At 44.4% G+C, this 21,239-nt stretch overlaps 1 protein-coding gene across 1 annotated transcript; it reads right to left on the bottom strand.

Annotated features, from left to right (window-relative positions):
* Positions 1 to 1,313: 1,313 nt before the first annotated feature.
* LOC117556879 (sodium/potassium-transporting ATPase subunit beta-3-like) lies at positions 1,314 to 20,592 on the bottom strand. The gene is made up of 7 exons (XM_034232449.1): positions 20,232 to 20,592; positions 9,035 to 9,163; positions 8,805 to 8,903; positions 8,261 to 8,448; positions 8,008 to 8,058; positions 7,170 to 7,256; positions 1,314 to 2,584 (listed from the first exon to the last, which is right to left on the bottom strand). Exons 1-7 carry the CDS (start codon positions 20,575 to 20,577, stop codon positions 2,417 to 2,419), a joined length of 1,068 nt encoding a protein of 355 aa, XP_034088340.1. The 5' UTR covers positions 20,578 to 20,592; the 3' UTR covers positions 1,314 to 2,416.
* Between the last annotated feature and the right edge of the window lie 647 nt (positions 20,593 to 21,239).

A 21,239-nucleotide genomic window follows, 5' to 3' on the forward strand; every position in this document is an offset into this window, starting at 1 on the left:
AAATAAATATTTTTTTTAAACATTTTTTTACATTTGTCTTCACTCACACATCTGCGAACCACTTGAAACGGGTCCGCGACTGTTAGATGTATTCGTTGTTCTCGCGTCCCAGGAGAGAAGCTTAAAATAAAGAGACAAATGGAGTCTCTCAAAAGGTTCAAATGGGTACTTTAATTAAGTAGCGTGGTAACATAAAACCGGAAGTTAAGCTCACTGTTGATATTCCGGAGACTTTTTCCGGTAAAGCTTTTCAAAATAAACTTTATCAACAACGTTAGCCACAGACGAATGCTAACCGGAAATGTTTTCAGAATAAAACAGTTTTAAGCTTACTGTATGTTTAAACTAAATTACGCCATTAAACATTGATTTTGAATTTCTTACTTTCGGGTCGTGACCCACCAGTTGAGAACCACTGCATTAGAGAGACAAGATGAGATCATTTCAGTGTTTTTCCTGTGTATAAAGATGACCGCATCGTCGGCATGTGCACATTCAACACAGGACACACATTAGGCAAGTCATTTATGTACAGGGAAAAAAAGTAACGGTCCAAGAATGGAACCTAGTGGAACCCCAACTGGGTTGACAAGGTAGGGCGATTTTGCACTGTTGACCAGAACACACTGTTTTCTGTTCGATAAGTAGGACTTTAGCCAATATATAGAAACTGCAGAAAAATGTCCGAAACACTCAATGATCCCGAGGTCTACTGCTGATGTGTCGAATACAATTATAACAAATTGAAACGTTTAAAAAATAAAAATAGTAAAATGGACAAAAAGAGATAGAATTATTTTTTTTTTTAAAGTACCTTATACATATTTTTCCACTTCTTACCCCTGCTTTTTACCCTAAACCCCTTATCCCTTGGCCCCAACCCCCCGTTCCCGGTCTATGGCCTCGTAGAGAGTAACGGGGTACAGAGAAGCCTAGACCGGCAGGGGAGTGCACTGACGTAGACACGTCATGCCTCTTCATCTCTGTTCCTTACCCCTCACCCTACCCTAGGGGAGTGCATTGACATAGACACGCCGTGCCTCTTCACCTCTGTCACCTATCTCTAAGGGTCAAAGTTCATATGGCTAGGGATTACTTTGACCGCGATGCGCCGGCCCGTGCCTTGCCTTGGACTTCTGTATAACTGCTCGAGTCTTGATGGACTGAGTGGGGAAGCCCATGAGATATTTGATAAACCTAACCCCCAATATATACACCTGGCAATTACGAATTTTCAATTTCGCATACATTTCCACATGACAATGAAGGATCAAAAGATGTGGCTTTTGATCCTAAATGAATGAAAAATGAAGCTGATTTACTGAAGACTCATTTTGTTTAATAATCATACAACAGTAGTCATTTGGATCACACTTCAATTCACATTTCAAAAACTGTACAACAGTGGGTTGGACATATTGGTAGAACTCATGTGTAACAAAGTATGTTTACAAACACAGGTGGGGGTCCCAGCAGGTAGAACACCAGCAACATGTTCCCTCACAGTGTAGTGTTAAACCTCTAGAGGGTGCACTTTCAGTTACATCTGGTTAACACCCGTATTAAGCACCCTCTCAAATACCTGATTTGATCATCTTCATAATTCATCTCTATTCTACAGTCAGTGTTACACTGGGACACGTTGAAACAGGAAACTACATTAAACATTTATCATTTTCTACATCTCTAACCCATCTATGAAAAGTTTGTGCTAAAACACTAAAATCTTTGTCGGTAGTGGTTTGCATAAACTGGAATATTCTGTTCAATGCTGATGTGCAATGTGAACATACAGACAATCAGTAATGTGATAACTGTTAAAACAGCCTACAGTGAAGCGCTCTCTGTAACGTGTTGCTGTACGCTCAGTCATCCGGCTGCTGCTCCTCCTCCCTGAGCCTGATGTTCAGCTAACATCTGGAAACTGAGTAATCACATTTACAGTTTCTTAATATTGTAAAGGCAGTTCATGTGCTTCCATGTGTGGAGAACAGTAATCCTATTACTGAGCAGCTGAATGTTTTACAAAGTTTAGAAATAGTTATTTTCCTGTCTTCAATAATACGGTTGGTTAGTTTGTGCTGGGCTCATTCTATTTATTACATCACTTTATAAATACATTTAAAAAACAACACATCAATGTGCAGCTGGTTCACATGCTTCAACAGACCTGATCTGCTCCAACAACTGAAAACCTTCAAAAACAGGACTGAACCAGGATCAGGTCTTAACCTGAACCAGATTTAGGACCATGATCAAAAGTGAAACAAGGTCAGGATCAGGTGTCAGTGGTTCAGGTGACCTCATACAGGTTGAAGCAGATTCAGATGTCCAGGATTGGATCAGGTCTGGATTACAGAGTGATTCATTCACAGTTTAAATGAGTTTGTGGATCCAGGATAACAGGCTGGTTTGGTTACTCGGACACCAAGACCCGGAAAGTGACCCGACCTAGAGCCTTGTCCCGCTCATCATTGTTACGCAGGTTTGAACCCTCCACTCTACACTCAACCGTCTGCTCCACGTTCAGGTCTTCTTTCGATAGCAACAGCTGCACTGCGACCAGAGGCTGCACGTAGTCCGCCTGAGGGAGACAGGATATAAATAAATATTCAAAGACATTCTGTGTAATGAAGTATACTCTAAACAAAGATGAAGTCACATGATGGATCCTGGGCGCACCACGACAGTCTTAGAACCCCAATGAATGCGGTTCAGTTCAGGGACCGCAGAGAAGTATTCCAAATATTTCACAAGAGGCCAAAGTCATGAATGTGATTCTGTCATTCAGATATCAGGAGGTGAACAATCGTTACACTAATCATCCAGCACGGCATTATGACCTGACTTCCTGTTTGGTGTATTCATTGAGAGATAAACCAAAGATCCGTGTTCACAACAAGTTCAAGCAAACACTGAAGTTATCCTAAAATACCTCCCTGTCACGATCCTGCTGCCCTCTGTCAAGCATCTGACATCAGCCCTGTTTGTATATATACCTGCTGCCCTCTGTCAAGCATCTGACATCAGCCCTGTTTGTATATATACCTGCTGCCCTCTGTCAAGCATCTGGCATCAGCCCTGTTCGTATATATACCTGCTGCCCTCTGTCAATAATCTGACATCAGCCCTGTTTGTATATATACCTGCTGCCCTCTGTCAAGCATCTGACATCAGCCCTGTTTGTATATATACCTGCTGCCCTCTGTCAAGCATCTGACATCAGCCCTGTTTGTATATATACCTGCTGCCCTCTGTCAAGCATCTGGCATCAGCCCTGTTCGTATATATACCTGCTGCCCTCTGTCAAGCATCTGACATCAGCCCTGTTTGTATATATACCTGCTGCCCTCTGTCAAGCATCTGACATCAGCCCTGTTTGTATATATACCTGCTGCCCTCTGTCAAGCATCTGACATCAGCCTTGTTTGTATATATACCTGCTGCCCTCTGTCAAGCATCTGACATCAGCCCTGTTTGTATATATATATACCTGCTGCCCTCTGTCAAGCATCTGACATCAGCCCTGTTTGTATATATACCTGCTGCCCTCTGTCAAGCATCTGACATCAGCCCTGTTTGTATATATACCTGCTGCCCTCTGTCAAGAATCTGACATCAGCCCTGTTTGTATATATACCTGCTGCCCTCTGTCAAGCATCTGACATCAGCCCTGTTTGTATATATATACCTGCTGCCCTCTGTCAAGCATCTGACATCAGCCCTGTTTGTATATATACCTGCTGCCCTCTGTCAAGCATCTGACATCAGCCCTGTTTGTATATATACCTGCTGCCCTCTGTCAAGCATCTGACATCAGCCCTGTTTGTATATATACCTGCTGCCCTCTGTCAAGCATCTGACATCAGCCCTGTTCGTATATATACACCTGCTGCCCTCTGTCAAGCATCTGACATCAGCCCTGTTTGTATATATACCTGCTGCCCTCTGTCAAGCATCTGACATCAGCCCTGTTTGTATATATACCTGCTGCCCTCTGTCAAGCATCTGGCATCAGCCCTGTTCGTATATATACCTGCTGCCCTCTGTCAAGCATCTGACATCAGCCCTGTTTGTATATACCTGCTGCCCTCTGTCAAGCATCTGACATCAGCCCTGTTTGTATATATACCTGCTTCCCTCTGTCAAGCATCTGACATCAGCCCTGTTCGTATATATACACCTGCTGCCCTCTGTCAAGCATCTGACATCAGCCCTGTTCGTATATATACCTGCTGCCCTCTGTCAAGCATCTGACATCAGCCCTGTTTGTATATATACCTGCTGCCCTCTGTCAAGCATCTGACATCAGCCCTGTTTGTATATATACCTGCTGCCCTCTGTCAAGCATCTGACATCAGCCCTGTTTGTATATATACCTGCTGCCCTCTGTCAAGCATCTGGCATCAGCCCTGTTCGTATATATACCTGCTGCCCTCTGTCAAGAATCTGACATCAGCCCTGTTTGTATATATACCTGCTGCCCTCTGTCAAGCATCTGACATCAGCCCTGTTTGTATATATACCTGCTGCCCTCTGTCAAGCATCTGACATCAGTCCTATTTGTATATATACCTGCTGCCCTCTGTCAAGCATCTGGCATCAGCCCTGTTCGTATATATACCTGCTGCCCTCTGTCAAGCATCTGACATCAGCCCTGTTTGTATATATACCTGCTGCCCTCTGTCAAGCATCTGACATCAGCCCTGTTTGTATATATACCTGCTGCCCTCTGTCAAGCATCTGACATCAGCCCTTGTTTGTATATATACCTGCTGCCCTCTGTCAAGCATCTGACATCAGCCCTGTTTGTATATATATATATATATATATATATATATACCTGCTGCCCTCTGTCAAGCATCTGACATCAGCCCTGTTTGTATATATACCTGCTGCCCTCTGTCAAGCATCTGACATCAGCCCTGTTTGTATATATACCTGCTGCCCTCTGTCAAGCATCTGACATCAGCCCTGTTTGTATATATACCTGCTGCCCTCTGTCAAGAATCTGACATCAGCCCTGTTTGTATATATACCTGCTGCCCTCTGTCAAGCATCTGACATCAGCCCTGTTTGTATATATACTACCTGCTGCCCTCTGTCAAGCATCATGAACATCAGCCCTGTTTGTATATATACCTCTGCTGCCCTCTGTCAAGCATCTGACATCAGCCCTCTGTTTTGTATATATACACTGCTGCCCTCTGTCAAGCATCTGACATCAGCCTGTTTGTATATATACCCTGCTGCCCTCTGTCAAGCATCTGACATCAGCCCTGTTCGTATATATACACCTGCTGCCCTCTGTCAAGCATCTGACATCAGCCCTGTTTGTATATATACCTGCTGCCCTCTGTCAAGCATCTGACATTCAGCCCTGTTTGTATATATACTTGCTGCCCTCTGTCAAGCATCTGACATCAGCCCTGTTTGTATATATACCTGCTGCCCTCTGTCAAGCATTCTGACATCAGCCCTGTTTGTATATATACTTGCTGCCCTCTGTCAAGCATCTGACATCAGCCCTGTTTGTATATATACCTGCTGCCCTCTGTCAGCATCTGACATCAGCCCTGTTTGTATATATACCTGCTGCCCTCTGTCAAGCATCTGACATCAGCCCTGTTGTATATATATACCTGCTGCCCTCTGTCAAGCATCTGACATCAGCCCTGTTTGTATATATACCTGCTGCCCTCTGTTCAAGCATCTGACATCAGCCCTGTTCGTATATATGCCTGCTGCCCTCTGTCAATAATCTGACATCAGCCCTGTTTGTATATATACCTGCTGCCCTCTGTCAAGCATCTGACATCAGCCCTGTTCGTATATATACCTGCTGCCCTCTGTCAAGCATCTGACATCAGCCCTGTTGTATATATACCTGCTGCCATCTGTCAAGCATCTGACATCAGCCCTGTTTGTATATATACCTGCTGCCCTCTGTCAAGCATCTGACATCAGCCCTGTTTGTATATATACCTGCTGCCCTCTGTCAAGCATCTGACATCAGCCCTGTTTGTATATATACCTGCTGCCCTCTGTCAAGCATCCTGACATCAGCCCTGTTTGTATATATACCTGCTGCCCTCTGTCAAGAATCTGACATCAGCCCTGTTTGTATATATACCTGCTGCCCTCTGTCAAGCATCTGACATCAGCCCTGTTTGTATATATATACCTGCTGCCCTCTGTCAAGCATCTGACATCAGCCCTGTTTGTATATATATACCTGCTGCCCTCTGTCAAGCATCTGACATCAGCCCTGTTTGTATATATACCTGCTGCCCTCTGTCAAGCATCTGACATCAGCCCTGTTTGTATATATACCTGCTGCCCTCTGTCAACCATCTGACATCAGCCCTGTTTGTATATATACCCTGCTGCCCCTCTGTCAAGCATCTGACATCAGCCCTGTTCGTATATATACACCTGCTGCCCTCTGTCAAGCATCTGACATCAGCCCTGTTTGTATATATACCTGCTGCCCTCTGTCAAGCATCTGACATCAGCCCTGTTTGTATATATACTTGCTGCCCTCTGTCAAGCATCTGACATCAGCCCTGTTTGTATATATACCTGCTGCCCTCTGTCAAGCATCTGACATCAGCCCTGTTTGTATATATACCTGCTGCCCTCTGTCAAGCATCTGACATCAGCCCTGTTTGTATATATACCTGCTGCCCTCTGTCAAGCATCTGACATCAGCCCTGTTTGTATATATACCTGCTGCCCTCTGTCAAGCATCTGACATCAGCCCTGTTTGTATATATACCTGCTGCCCTATGTGTTCTCTGTCAGGTCCTCATCTTCGTCCCTGTCCTGATGTGTGCTGTATTTTATTATATTTCTGGTTCAGTTTCTCGATGTTGTTGTATTGCCTGGTTTCTCTGATTTCTCTTCATTAAAGCATGATTGCGTAACCCTCCCTCTCTGACAGCCATTGGTTCTTTCCTCCTGCCCAAATCCTGACAGTTTCTAGTTAGGATGATTTATCAAAAGAATGGACCTAATAATAATGATAATATTAAATACACAAATAATGATAAAGATAATAGTAATTATAAAAATAAATACAATTATAATATGAAAATAAAAATTATGAAAATATGAATGATACAAATAATAATAATAATAAAAGCTATAAACAGACACGGTTTACTTACGTGAGTGTTCTTGCCATAGTAGGGGAAGAACATCTTGTCCAGGCGTCCTTCAGATGGGAAATACCTAATCTGTAGCAGACTATTTCTCTGCGGACAGTGAGGGATATCCATTATTTTAAAATGAAAAGAGGACAGGCTGTGGATGAATTACACATCAAACTATTTCTACCTGCTGTGAAGCACCCAGTAAACTGTACAAATATAAACACTCACTTATAATGACTTATCGCTGGTTTACACAATTAAAGGTTCAACACTGGAGAGCACCTTCTATAACGTTGTGTATATTGTGTTTTTCTGTTTCAGGAAACTTGATTGGCTAATGAATTAAATCATTACATCGTTTAGGACCAAAGTATATTGTTGAACTCCTGCATAATTAGGAGCCATCAAGGTGCCTCGGGACGGGTCTGCTATCGGCTCCGAGAGTAACAACAAAACATGGAGAGGCAGCGTTTATCTGTTATGCCCCGACACTCTGGAACAAACTACCCAACATGCACGTCCGCAGAAACGCTTACTATTTTTAAATCGAGACTAAAAACACATCTCTTTGGCTGCTTTGAATTGAGCTGATCATATTCGAACTACAGTATGCCTTTCAAACATGTATTGCATACCTGTGGTGTTTATTTTAATTATTTTATTATCTTTGCTTTGTAGTGCCTGTTGTAAAATGCCATAATATAATGTGTTTTTACTGTATGTATTCCTAAAAAGTCTTTTAATTTGTTTTGTAAAGCACTTTGAATTGTCCCGTACAGAAAAGTGCTATATAAATAAACTTGCCTTGCCTAATGACATCACAGGTGCATTATGGGATAGCTGTTTGAGTTACCTTGGCGGTACAGTTGATGAAAGGGTCTCCTTGGGGTTTCAGTCCGATGACCTGCAGACATTCAGTTTTACATACTCTCATTATTTTCTTATTATTTATAATTTCTTACAATGACATTCAATAAAATGAAAATCTGTCAGGAGTCGTGATTAGATTCCTCTGATGTGAAAACAGAGACACTGAAGATGCTCTGTAATGTCACTGTAATAAGGCCTTCCTGTTGTAGAGGACTGGGGGGAAGGGTGGTACTGACCCGGTTCATCTTGATGATGATGCAGGGTTTCCCCTCGGCGTATCCAAAGCTGCTGTCCGACAGACCTGAGCACTGGCGTAACAGACTGCGTTTGAACTGGCAAACCTTTTTCACCGGCTCGGCGTCCTGATCCGTGTATTCGCCCACCAGACACAGGTCGTTACGCTCCTGAACACTGTCGTTATAATCTGAAAAACAAGAACATCAACCAGACTTTTATTGTGATGGTCGTAAGGTTCATCTACTGATTTCCTGTTCTGAAGACAGGGAGGAAACCAATCAGTGGCCACGCCTCCTGCTCGGTGTCATCACCGCTTATGTTACGACTGCTGTTTACACCAAACAGCTGGTGGATGGTTCTGTTATAAACTCAGTAATCTCAGACAGGAAACATCAGCAGCTGGTTGTTGTTTACATCTGTGTGAACCTCGAGAAAATGATGATCATCTCAGACAGGAAACATATCAAGCCCATGCAGTTATTGGGCTTCGTGTAACATGGTGTCCTGCTGAGACGTTCCTTTAGGGTGTCGGTTTCTGCTTACTCTGCAGGAAGTTGTGCAGGTGTTGGGTGTACTGGTTGTAGTTTGTAGGGTCACTGCGGTTGAAGGAGATGTCAGCTGCATGCGGACGAATCACCAAACCTGCATTCAACAAAATAGATCTGAGATCAATGGTAATTCAGAACCTAGAAATGATTTCATAGCACATGATCATTATGCACACATAACAGTAAACAGGAAGTCAACTGGAGAATCTGTCAGAGTGAACTCACCTGGACTGGGCACTCGGTCCTGATAGGTCGGGATGTTTTCATCCAGAGTTTGTAACATCACCCACATGGTAAGACAAAACATCCCCGCCAGAAACGCATAGAAGACGAAGTAGAAGAGAAGGATGAGACCTGAGGGAGCCATTCAGAGAGCAGTTTCAGAAGAGGAAACAAACCATCAAACACAGACAAAACAAGGCCCTGCTCAATCAACTGATTCAAGCTGCAACCCTCAATCAATATGCGTAACTGCACTATCAATATAACCACATCAAATACGTGACCACAGCGTATATGTGATGCACTGTATATAACTATCTCTAATTCATATATATATTGATGTTTGTTCAGAGTGTGTCTTTAGAGTGTTTCTTCAGATGAATGTCCTGAATGTTTGGACATCAGATACAGAGACACGATCCTGAGAGACAATTTCATCATAACAGAATCCCTCAGGTCTTTCCAGGTGTTTCTAGGTGTTTCTTTTCTAGGTGGTTTGACATCATAGGACTGAGTCCAGCTCCATTACCGGATTGATTGATTGAAAAGTGTATTAACAGCTTGTATATTGGGTACAGTACAGTACAGCTCAAAACATACAATTGTTACGGGGATGCAGACCAGAGAAAGACTTTCGTCTTGTTTACATCAGGGTCCCCCATTTCCAATTCATCATGTCATTTAAGACATTTAAGACATATTTGACATACAGATGGCTTATTTACAATTTACATACAGGTGGTTTTTTACATACAGATTGCTTATTTACAATTTTCATTTTAGATTTCGTTCTAATACATCCTAACCGGACATTTAAGACATACCAAGTCTACAGATATACAGTTAGTAACAGAGTCTAAAATGCGAGTAATATACATAGATGGGGGGGGGGGAAGCTGTCCATTGAACGACAGGTTGAGATTTGTACCATTACGGGGCCAGTTTTGCAATGCTCTCCCCCGAAGGTGCTCTTTAAGAGAGGTTTTGAAGGTAAGTATAGTTTTACTTTCCTTTACAGTTGTGGGAAGAGCGTTCCACCTTGATGTGGCATAATTGCGAAACGTGTATTCCCCCTTTTTTGTGCCAAATCTGGGTTTCACATGATTTGTGGAGCTCCCTCTGGTGTTATGATCATGGTATTCCTTGACCTTTGGGAAGAATTTTGACATGTACATGGGTACCATAGAGGTGTAGTGGATCTTGTAGACCAGGCCCATTGCAAGTAGCTGTACTCTGTCGTCTACTCTAAGCCATCCTAGGTTGTCAAAGTGGGCAGAGGTGAGGTGGGTTCTAGATGAAAGGTCAAGCAGTAGTCTGACCAGTTTATTTTGCGATGTTTGAAGTTTTATTTTTAGCGCCTTGGAGGTGCTATGGTACCATGACGTGCAAGCATAGTCATAGTACCCGGAGCCGCGAGCAACCTTCAACCTTGGGCCGGAGCGAGCTGCTTGGAGTATTTGATTAAACCATGTCCTGGCTGTAGGTAGGGCCTGCTTTAGTCACAGCAATGCAGGCCAGTACCAGGGTCTGAAAGCCTCTCTGCAGACACTGGCAGTCAGTGAAGGGAGTGGAAGAGAGGTGAAGGGTGAGAGGAACAGTCAAGCTGCTGCATTCTGCATGAGCTGGATGACCAGAGCCTGGACCAGAACCTGCGTCACCTTCTGGATCAGTAGGTATCCTCCTGATCAGGGGTATAGTGCTATTTTCATAAGTGCCGGAGCGCACCTATGACTCGCGCATGCATGTTGTGGCACGACCACAAAAAGAGAAGCATATGGACATAGCTACGATATAAAAACTGTGCTCAGGTATTTAGTATCTTATCCATTGGAACGTGTTTAAGTGGGGGGTGGACCTAACATCCTCTAGATGTTTTTTTAACATTTTGAAGTTAAATGCATCAATCTGGTGCACTTTGAGGGCAAAATTAAGGACTGGATACTCTGGATACTGATCTATGGATACATCTCTCAACAACACCCATGTGAAACAGATTTACTTTTTCTTTATGCATATTTCACTAATCAATCCCCTTTTAAGCGGTATTCTTGTTTTACTGTCATATAGTATGAAATAGATTTATATATTATTTAACCTGTTTTTATTTATTCAGCTTAAAACAGGATAAACAGACAGGAGACAGCTCTCTTCCGCCTTGGTGTAGAAACAGCTTCTTATATCCGTTATTCAGCTAATGCTAACAACAACAATCCCCGGTACCGGTGCGCTCTCTCGCTCGCTCACACAAAATACCCTACTTGCCACACACAGAGCCGAGCTTGAATGACTCACAGAGACCCAGAAGTACTTTTACTGTATCATATTATTTTCTATGGTTTTATTTTATGACAGATGAACAGATCATCACTGGGCTTTCAACTAAGCCACAGCTACGCAAAATACGTGGCATGTGTATGGCACCTTAGGGTACTGCACTTTGTGAAGTGCCGGAGCGGCGTTCAGCACTACACCCCTGCTCCTGATGGTGTTCTGGGTCAGTACATATCCTCCTGATGGTGTTCTGGGTCAGTACGTATCCTCCTGATGGTGTTCTGGGTCAGTACGTATCCTCCTGATGGTGTAATGGTGTCCTCCTGATGGTGTAATGGTGTCCTCCTGATGGTGTAATGGTGTCCTCCTGATGGTGTAATGGTGTCCTCTGATGGTGTAAATTGTCCTCTGATGGTGTAATGGTGTCCTCCTGATGGTGTAATGGTGTCCTCCTGATGGTGTAATGGTGTCCTCCTGATGGTGTAAATTGTCCTCTGATGGTGTAATGGTGTCCTCCTGATGGTGTAATGGTATCCTCCTGATGGTGTAATGGTATCCTCCTGATGGTGTAATGTATCCTCCTGATGGTGTAATGTATCCTCCTGATGGTGTGATGGTGTCCTCCTGATGGTGTAATGGTGTCCTCCTGATGGTGTAAATTGTCCTCTGATGGTGTAATGGTGTCCTCCTGATGGTGTAATGGTATCCTCCTGATGGTGTAATGGTATCCTCCTGATGGTGTAAATTGTCCCCTGATGGTGTAAATTGTCCTCTGATGGTGTAATGGTGTCCTCCTGATGGTGTAAATTGTCCTCTGATGGTGTAATGGTGTCCTCCTGATGGTGTAATGGTATCCTCCTGATGGTGTAATGGTATCCTCCTGATGGTGTAATGTATCCTCCTGATGGTGTGATGGTATCCTCCTGATGGTGTGATGGTATCCTCCTGATGGTGTAATGGTGTCCTCCTGATGGTGTAAATTGTCCTCTGATGGTGTAATGGTGTCCTCCTGATGGTGTAATGGTATCCTCCTGATGGTGTAATGGTATCCTCCTGATGGTGTAATGGTATCCTCCTGATGGTGTAATGGTATCCTCCTGATGGTGTGATGGTATCCTCCTGATGGTGTAATGGTGTCCTCCTGGTGGTGTAATGGTATCCTCCTGATGGTGTAATGTATCCTCCTGATGGTGTGATGGTGTCCTCCTGATGGTGTAATGGTATCCTCCTGATGGTGTAATGGTGTCCTCCTGGTGGTGTAATGGTGTCCTCCTGATGGTGTAATGGTATCCTCCTGATGGTGTAATGGTGTCCTCCTGATGGTGTAATGGTGTCCTTCTGGTGGTGTAATGGTGTCCTCCTGATGGTGTAATGGTGTCCTCCTGATGGTGTAATGGTGTCCTCCTGATGGTGTAATAGTGTCCTCTGATGGTGTAATAGTGTCCTCTGATGGTGTAATGGTGTCCTCTGATGGTGTAATGGTATCCTCCTGGTGGTGTAATGGTGTCCTCCTGGTGGTGTAATGGTGTCCTCTGATGGTGTAATGGTATCCTCCACACACACACTTTATATTGTATGAGAGGTTCCAGGTTGAATTGAGGCAAATATTTCTAATGTTCAGAGGTTGTTGTGTTTAATATTCATGAGAATATTTGTCATGGTATCCTCCTGGTGGTGTAATGGTGTCCTCCTGGTGGTGTAATGGTGTCCTCTGGTGGTGTAATGGGTGTCTATGGGGCGGATTCTTCCGAGCTGGAGTGTGTATCATCACTTAGAGCAGGGGTGTCAAACTCAATTTCATCGCGGGCCACATTCACATAAAGGTTGCACTCAAAGGGCCGGTTTTAACTATATAAATTAGGGATCTTAAGATTCACCGATTCGCATCGGTGCACCGGCATAAACGTTCAAGATGCGGGTGCACCGGTTGAAAGAATGCACATCGGCTACAGTTTGGGTTGAACTCGCAATGCATCGATTGTCGCATCTCTTTGCATCGGTAAAAACCGGTTAAAACCGATTCATTCATATATAATATTATCGACTCATGTCAGCACTCTGCAGAGACGATCTTTGATCTGCCACTACTGTGCCCGAGAGCCGCGTGCACGCGTCACAGTTATCAACAAGCATGGAAGTCGAGGAGAAAGAAATACACAGCGCACCGAAAAATAAATATAAATCAAACGTTTGGCAACACTTCGGATTCTTCAAAAATGACGGACAACTTGATAAATCACAAGCAATTTGCAAACAATGCCGTGCCGCTATAAAATACACGAGCAGTACCACGAATTTAGCGACGCACCTAAAGAGGTGACATGGGGTGAATATTACGTCTGCGGCTGTCTCCCTATCCTCCTCGGATTCAGCTGAAGCTAACCAGGCTATCCCTGGCGGCAGCAAGACTGGTGAGCAGCAGCATATCACAACTTTTTGTCATGCTCCGCTGGCTAACAGTTCTACCCGCTCCAAGGCAATAACTGACGCCATCGCCTTCTTTATCTGTAAAGATATCCAGCCGTACAGTGTCACGGAGAATGAGGGCTTCCTACACCTCCTCCACATTTTGGAGCCACGTACCAAATAGGAGGTTCTTTAATGAGAAACAAGTCCCTGCTCTTTATGACAAAGTGAGAAGAGAGTTAGTTGACTCGCTGAGCAATGCCCAAAGAGTTGCAATTACAGTTGATCGCTGGACGTCTTGCGCCACTGACTCATGTCACGGTCACAGCACACTATGTTGATGACGAGTGGATATTGCAAAGCCATGTTCTGCAGACCAGAGTGTTCAACGAGGCCCACACAGGAAATAATCTAGCAATGTTACTGCAAGAAGTTTGCCGCGAGTGGAAAATTGAAGACACAAATCCAGCGTTGGTCACAGATAATGCTAGAAACATGATACTGGCTGGAGTTGGTGCACAGATGGAGCCACATGTGCGATGCATCGTGCACACACTAAACCTGGCCTCCCAAAAAGCCCTGAAGGTGGACAGGGTGTCAGAGCTTCTGGTGAAAATGAGGAAGGTGGTGACTTATTTCCACAAAAGCCCAAAAGCAACTGAAGTTCTCCATGAAATGCAGATCCAGTTACACCTGCCTCACCACAAGCTAATGATGTTTCCACAAGGTGGAACAGTTCCCTGGACATGTTGGAGCGTTTTTGGGAACAGCAGCCTGCTGTGTTGAACACCCTGCTGTCAAAGAAGATAAGGAGGGGAGAAGCCATGGCCAGCCTGACAGAGGATGACATTAATCCCAGAGGTCATCAAATTGATGTTCCCCCTGAAAGTAGCAACTACACTCCTCAGTGAGGAAAAAAACCCCACCATCTCAATGATCTCCCCAATCCAGACCAAACTGCAGAGGCAGTTCCAGCCAGATGAGAGCGATCATATGGTCATTTCCCAGATGAAGGAACGATTCAGACTGGACTACGATGGTCGCTACACATATCTCCAAGACCTCCTCCACTACGCCTCAGCACTGGATCCCCGCTTCAAAGACCTGGCTTTCCTGGATGACAATGAAACTAAGGACATGATATTCATGAAGATAACAGCAGAGGTGGTGAAGATGGATGGACAGGTAAGAATATACTACTCAATATGTTGTAGCTAGTGTCTGTCTCACTTTCACTGTTATTTACCTGTGGCTTACTTAACTGACGCTTATTTGGTTAGTTTAAGGAAATCTAATAGCTCATCTGTGCTGATTATTGTCAGGCAGGGGATGGTGATACACTTAATGAGGACCAGGCAGCTGAAACAGAAGGTGACAGGAGCCCCCACAGAGAGGAAGAAGAGACAGGTTTGTTTTGATAGGAACTGTGCCAAAAGTTATAAAAGTGTATTGATTTGAAAATGGGTGTATATACTATAGTATTGTATGTCATCATGTTTGTAATCTAAATCTAAAAATCCTCTCTTCTCTTCTTTTCCACTCCCTAGATGATGTCCCTCCCATGAAGAAGACGGCCTTGGACCAGATGTTCGGTGATTTCCTCCCGCAAGATCACCAGTAAAGAAGACCACAAAGGAGAGAGCTAAGGAGGAAATCTTAAAGTACAGGGAGAGGGATGCTTTAGGTTTGAGTGATACGATACGATATACTTTATTGTCCCCGTTAGGACATTTGTTCTGGACTCCGTCCTGCAGTTCCGCATACATGTACATATACAAACATAGTGGACATTAAGAGACATACACATATCATCAGTCATACACCGTTTGAACAAACACAATACACAGACGCACATACTGACAATGGCGACCTATTGCACAACCCCTCATGGCCAACATTTAAAAAGTACATTTCATTACATTTGACTACATTTCATTTCATGTGAACGTTAAGAAGCTTAATGGACATAGGTAGGAATGAGTGCTTAGCGGTTCAGCCTGCTCTTGGGAACCCTGAATCTTCTACCAGAAGAGGGCTGGAATTCTGGGTGGAGTATGTGGGTGGGATCAGACACCATTTTGTTTGCCTGTCTGATAATGGACTGCTCGTATATGTTTTGGAGAGATGGGTGTTTTTGAACCCCCATACTTTTCATAGCAGTCTGTACCAGGCGAGCGATCTGTGACTTTGACTGCACTGTCAAGTTACCATACCAGGCAGTAATACCTCATGATGCTCTCCAACACTGCATGATAGAACAGTAACATGAACTTCTGGTCGACTCCGAAAGCCCGGAGTCGACGCAGAAAGTACAATCGCTGTTGAAGTCTAGAGCACAGACCTTGAACATGCGCCTTCCAGCTGAGTGTATTATCTAGATGGACACCGAGGTACTTATAGGAGCTGAGTTATGGGTTCATTGTGGATAACCACCGGGCTAAGGTCACCCACTGCCTTTGGGTCCCACACCATCTCCTCAGTCTTCTTCACATTCAGCACTAGATGGTTAAAATCACACCACTGCACACATCTCTCTATTTCAGAGTGATAAGCCGATGAACTGCTGCCTTTGTGCATTAAGCCAAGGATGGCTGGATCATCTAAGAATTCAACTCCACTCCCAACATACACCTCAAAATGTTGTAACGCCCAGATGAGTGCCAGTGCCTCCTTTTCAATGATCGAATAGTTTAATTGATGAGTTACATTTCTTAGAGAAGAAACTCACCGGGCATTCGGAGCCGCTCTCATCAACCTGCGCGAGTACAGCCCCAGCTCCAACCTTACTAGCATCCACATGAAGAATGAAGGGCTGGTCCATCTGGGCGTTAAAACATTTTGAGGTGTATGTTGGGAGTGGAGTTGGGGCCCTGGTGGTCTATACAGATCATAATCCCCTAACCTTTCTGCACTCGCTCCAGAATCCAAATCAACGCCTTATGCGTTGGTGTCTCTTCTTCCAGCCTTTTCATCTGGACATTAGGCATGTCAAAGGTGTGGATAATACAGTGGCTGATGCCATGTCCAGGTCTATAACCTCTTAGGTTAACTAGTGTTTTTCTCCCTGCAAGGGTGTCTGTTTTTTCTGTTTGCCCTCTCTTAAAATGCGTCTTGGGTACCAAAGTTGCTGAGGGGTTGAACTAGATGTTACAGATGTGCTTGCAGGTTGTAGGAACATTTCAAGATTAACCTTGTTTTGTCTATTGTGTTTTGTGTCTGTGATTTTGTGCCCCAGGTTGGAGGATCCTAGTGGGTCCTCCATTTTAAGGGAGGGGGTGTGACGACCCCTCCCCCCTTCTGCCTGGTGGTGCTCCCTGCCTTGCTGTCCTCTTTACCGGTACCTTCTCTTTACTCCCGACCAGTGAAACAAAACCATCAGACACAAAAGCTTTATAACCAGGGTCTATCTCCTCATGTTCACTGACAGGAGCCTGAATTACCGATTCAGATAAGGAGGACTGAGTGTGTTTCCGCACAGCCGCAATGACATTTTCCCTTTCCACTGCACGTAACGATGCTACAGCCCCAGACGCTTTTGCCGACACTGCCCCAGGCCTGGACTTTCTCTTCCACTCAGGACAATCATTTCTCCAGTGTCCTTTATTAAAACAGTAATTACAGACACGATTGGGGTCAAACTTACCCCGATTCCCACGGTCAATCCTAACTGGAAACTTATCTTTTCCTTCTGTAACACCTTTACTGAAGTGAGCCCCCGCACCACTCTTTGTATCCCGCATCTCCACGACCACGGCTGTCGCCAAAAAACACTTTATGGGTCAGAGTAAACTCATCTGCCAGCTTGGCTGCCTCTGAAACTAGGTTTACTTTCTGCTCATTAATGTAGGTAACAACACGGTCAGGCAAGGTACCTTTGAATTGCTCAAGCAAGATAAGCTCCTGCAGATCTTCCAGAGTTTTTACCTGTGAGGAAACACACCAACGGTTCAAACTAGTGGTTAAATCACGAGCAAACTCCATATGTGACTGCTTCTCTTTTCTGAGTAACCTAAAGTGCTGTCGATATGCTTCAGGTACTAACTCAAATGCCTGAAGTACAGCAGCTTTCACCAACTGGTAATTGCTACTGTCTTCAGCAGTCATGGCAGCGAAAGCCTCCTGGGCCTTTCCAGTGAAGACACACTGAAGCAGAAGGGTGCGCTCAACATCAGACCAGTCTCGTGCCTCTGCTAGACACTCAAATAACACAAAGAAAATGTCTGGGTCCTTTTCGTTGAACCTCGGAACTATCCTCAAATTGACAGTAATATCAAATGCTTGATTTGCAGGAACCTGACCTACAGTCTCTGCAGCTCTCCTGGTCTCAGGTGGAAGCTTATCTTCACTCATCAGCTCCAATCTGTAGCGCTCCAAGTCTAGTTTTTGTCTAGAAGCCATCTCTGCTTCCTGAAGACGGGCATTTTGTCTCAACTTTTCTACCTCCACATCACGTTCCAAGTGTAGCATTAGAAGCTCTTTCTGTTCTTTAAATGATAGTCCAACCCCAAGTCCAGACAGGACTGGAACGACACCTGAAACATTACCTGACTCCGTTGACTGTTGGGAGGTAGGCCCCAGAAAGACAGACAAAACACTTTTTTCCACTAACTGTGCCTTTATTTCTACCAACAACTCCTCTTTATTCAACTTTTTGGGAAGTTCAAGACCGTAATGGTCAGCCACTCTCAAAAGCTGATATTTTTTTATAAGTATCCAACAAATCCTCATTTGGGGACTCAACAAAACCTTCAATAGAAGCCATTTAACTGTTTACCGACCAAGGCAAGGTTTTTCCAGCAGTAACTGATAGTGAAAGACAGCTTTACATATGGAGACCCCACTCCTCTGGCTAACTACCTTACCAAATGCTTACTGACTCACTCAACCCTAGTCTTCGTGTAGAATTGTGGGAGGATTTTAAGCACAAAAGCCCAGTGACCCGGTTAACTCTCAGCAATTGAAAATCACCTAGGCAGTCATGGAGTGCACCCGAGCAAATGCTCTAGCCACTTACTACACAAAAATAACAAACAAAAACAAAAAAAGGTTCAATGGAGACAACTTGTGTCTCTCATTGCTTATACCTAACAGGAATAAGGGTTCCAAACATTTGACAGCCTTTAACACAAAACAGCAATACCGGAAAACATAGCTTGCCTTGGACAGAAACATAACTGTGAGTAAGACCAGTTACTTAGACAGAGTAACATCAACCTGACCTATTTTCCCCTACAAAACTCAGAGTCAACCAACAAGCTGTGTGAACACTCCCTGACTGAAATAGGTCACCATGTCCGTTATCCAGCACCGGAAATTATCTCGGACGAGCCCCCACTTGTTACAACCTGCCTTAAGGCTGGAACAAATAGGGAGGCCACACAGAGTTATATGCCAAATATCTGTTTATTTAACAGGTTATAGAAAAACACCTCTGATGAATAGTGTATGTACGAATCAGACTGTCAGTAGTGTGAGCAGTGTGTGGGTGTGTGGAAGGGTGTTGTAGCATGTTAGAGGGTGCATCAAACCTAACACAGGCTGTAGGCTGAGGTTGCTGCAGCATGCCAGGATCTGAATCAGAGAGTGATCCTTGCAGCTGGGCAACCTTTATACCTTCTTGTGGCTCCGCCTCTAGCTGGGCGGGCACAAACAGGACGACACTCCCAGTACCTGCCAGAGGACAGCAAGGCAGGGAGCACCACCAGGCAGAAGGGGGGAGGGGTCGTCACATGGGGTACACAGTTATTTCTTTCTGAGGTATCACATTGTCAACACAGAATTGTATATAGTCAGTTACCGTCTCAATAGCATTATCCACGTCCATCTCATGAAAGATGCTCCACTCAGAAAACATCCTTTAAGAGACTCTCTGCTGTCACTAGTCCAAACCTTTACAGTCTTGGTCTGTGGTTTGCTATGCTTGAGAACCGTTCTGTAGGTAGGTATTAGATGAACAGTGTTATGGTCCGAGTTCAAAAGCGGGGGTTTGGCTCTACTCACATATGCGTTGTTCACATTTCCGTAACATTTGTCTAGAATTGTATCTTCCCGGGTCTCACATGTAACGTATTGTTGAAAACCGGGTAGTGACAGTTCAAGTTTGCAATGATTAAAGTCCCCTAGAATAAAAACCGGAGCGTCAGGAGTGTGTAGTAGCTGCTGGTGAACACAGTCAGTGATTTGAGCTGCTGCACTTGCTGCGTTCCCGCTGGGTGGAATATAAACAGTGCAGAGAATGATATTCCCAAACTCTCTAGGACCTGCCTAGAGAGTTTGGGAATATCATTCTGGGGTCTTAGGCTCAAGCACATAAGTTCAACGTCGGGGCTGCAGATAGTCTTACGCAAAGTGTGTTGTCTGCTCCACTTGTCATTGATAAATACACAGATGCCCCCACCTTTGCCTTTCCCCGACGTTTCACTGCTGTCCGAGCGGATGAGTGAAAAACCCTCCAGTTCACACAAAGAGTCGGGAATATCCTGATGAAGCCATGTCTCACAAAACACCATAATAGAGGACTCACGGTACTCGAAACAGGCTGTAGCGATGATCCGCAGCTCTTCCATTTTCCTCCGTAGCGACCTCACATTACTGAGTATCATGGAGGGTAAAGGCGGCCTGTTGCCTCTCCGTCTGAGGCGCTGCCGTACTCCTCCCCTCCTTCCCCTTCTACGGAGACATCTCCTCGGAGCCGTAGATCGTATGTCCTCCGGCAGGTTGGGGGGTGGGAAGCTTCCCGCAGCACGGAGGGCCAGCAGTGCGTCTCTGGTGTATGACGGGGCCAAGTTGTTTCCTCCCCGTAATGTTTGGCATGGTTGAAAAAGTTCAAGGATAAAGAGTGCCAGTAGAAGTTTCGCAATGGTCGTCATTGTACCAACATACACACACACAGTCTCTTGATTAAAGCGTGTGGTTTAAATCAAGGACGGAACGTTTAACCAGACATAAATACTAGGGCCGGGACTTTAACGCGTTAATTAAGATTAATTAATTACACAAAAATTAACGCATTTTAATCGCACTTATTTTTGCACCGCGGAACGTTTCTCACTGGATGAGTTTCAGGCGTACCGATTATACTGGAGCACCAACTAACGTTCATGACTTCAGACAACAACAAACCACAGTGAACAACAGTGGTTGTTTTAAAAAACGGACGGATGGAAGCGTCGATAAGAGCACGGTTGTGTGCAAATTATGCAAAAAGGAATTCGCATATCACCACAGCACATCAAGCCTCAAGTATCACCTCAATGCAAAACATATAGCAGCTAGCGTGGAAGCTAGCGTGGACGTTAGCCTCTTTTATCGCGTTCACACCAAAAAGAGCCGGTACTAAAATTAGTCCATGAGAACCTTTTTACCCCCACGAAAGTCCCTGCTAGAGAGCAGAGAGCTGCTAGAGAGCAGGGACTTTCGTACGGCTCTCTTGTGAGAAAAGAGCTATATTTCTGATTGGCTGGGCGGATTGCAAACCACGCCCCGTAAAACTCCCAAAAAGTTTTGTGAATTTTATTATTCTCGCATTAGC

Source organism: Gymnodraco acuticeps, unplaced genomic scaffold, assembly GCF_902827175.1.
Source record: "Gymnodraco acuticeps unplaced genomic scaffold, fGymAcu1.1, whole genome shotgun sequence".
Lineage (NCBI taxonomy): Eukaryota > Metazoa > Chordata > Actinopteri > Perciformes > Bathydraconidae > Gymnodraco > Gymnodraco acuticeps.

What these genes read in the sequence shown, in the direction of transcription:
- LOC117556879 (XM_034232449.1), bottom strand. Translation starts at nt 20,577, where the DNA reads ATGACGACCATTGCGAAACTTCTACTGGCACTCTTTATCCTTGAACTT. An exon ending in GGACCGAGTGCCCAGTCCAG is followed by an intron (nt 8,904 to 9,034) that starts GTGAGTTCACTC and finishes TGTTGAATGCAG; the next exon opens with GTTTGGTGATTCGTCCGCAT. An exon ending in TCATCATCAAGATGAACCGG is followed by an intron (nt 8,059 to 8,260) that starts GTCAGTACCACC and finishes GAATGTCTGCAG; the next exon opens with GTCATCGGACTGAAACCCCA.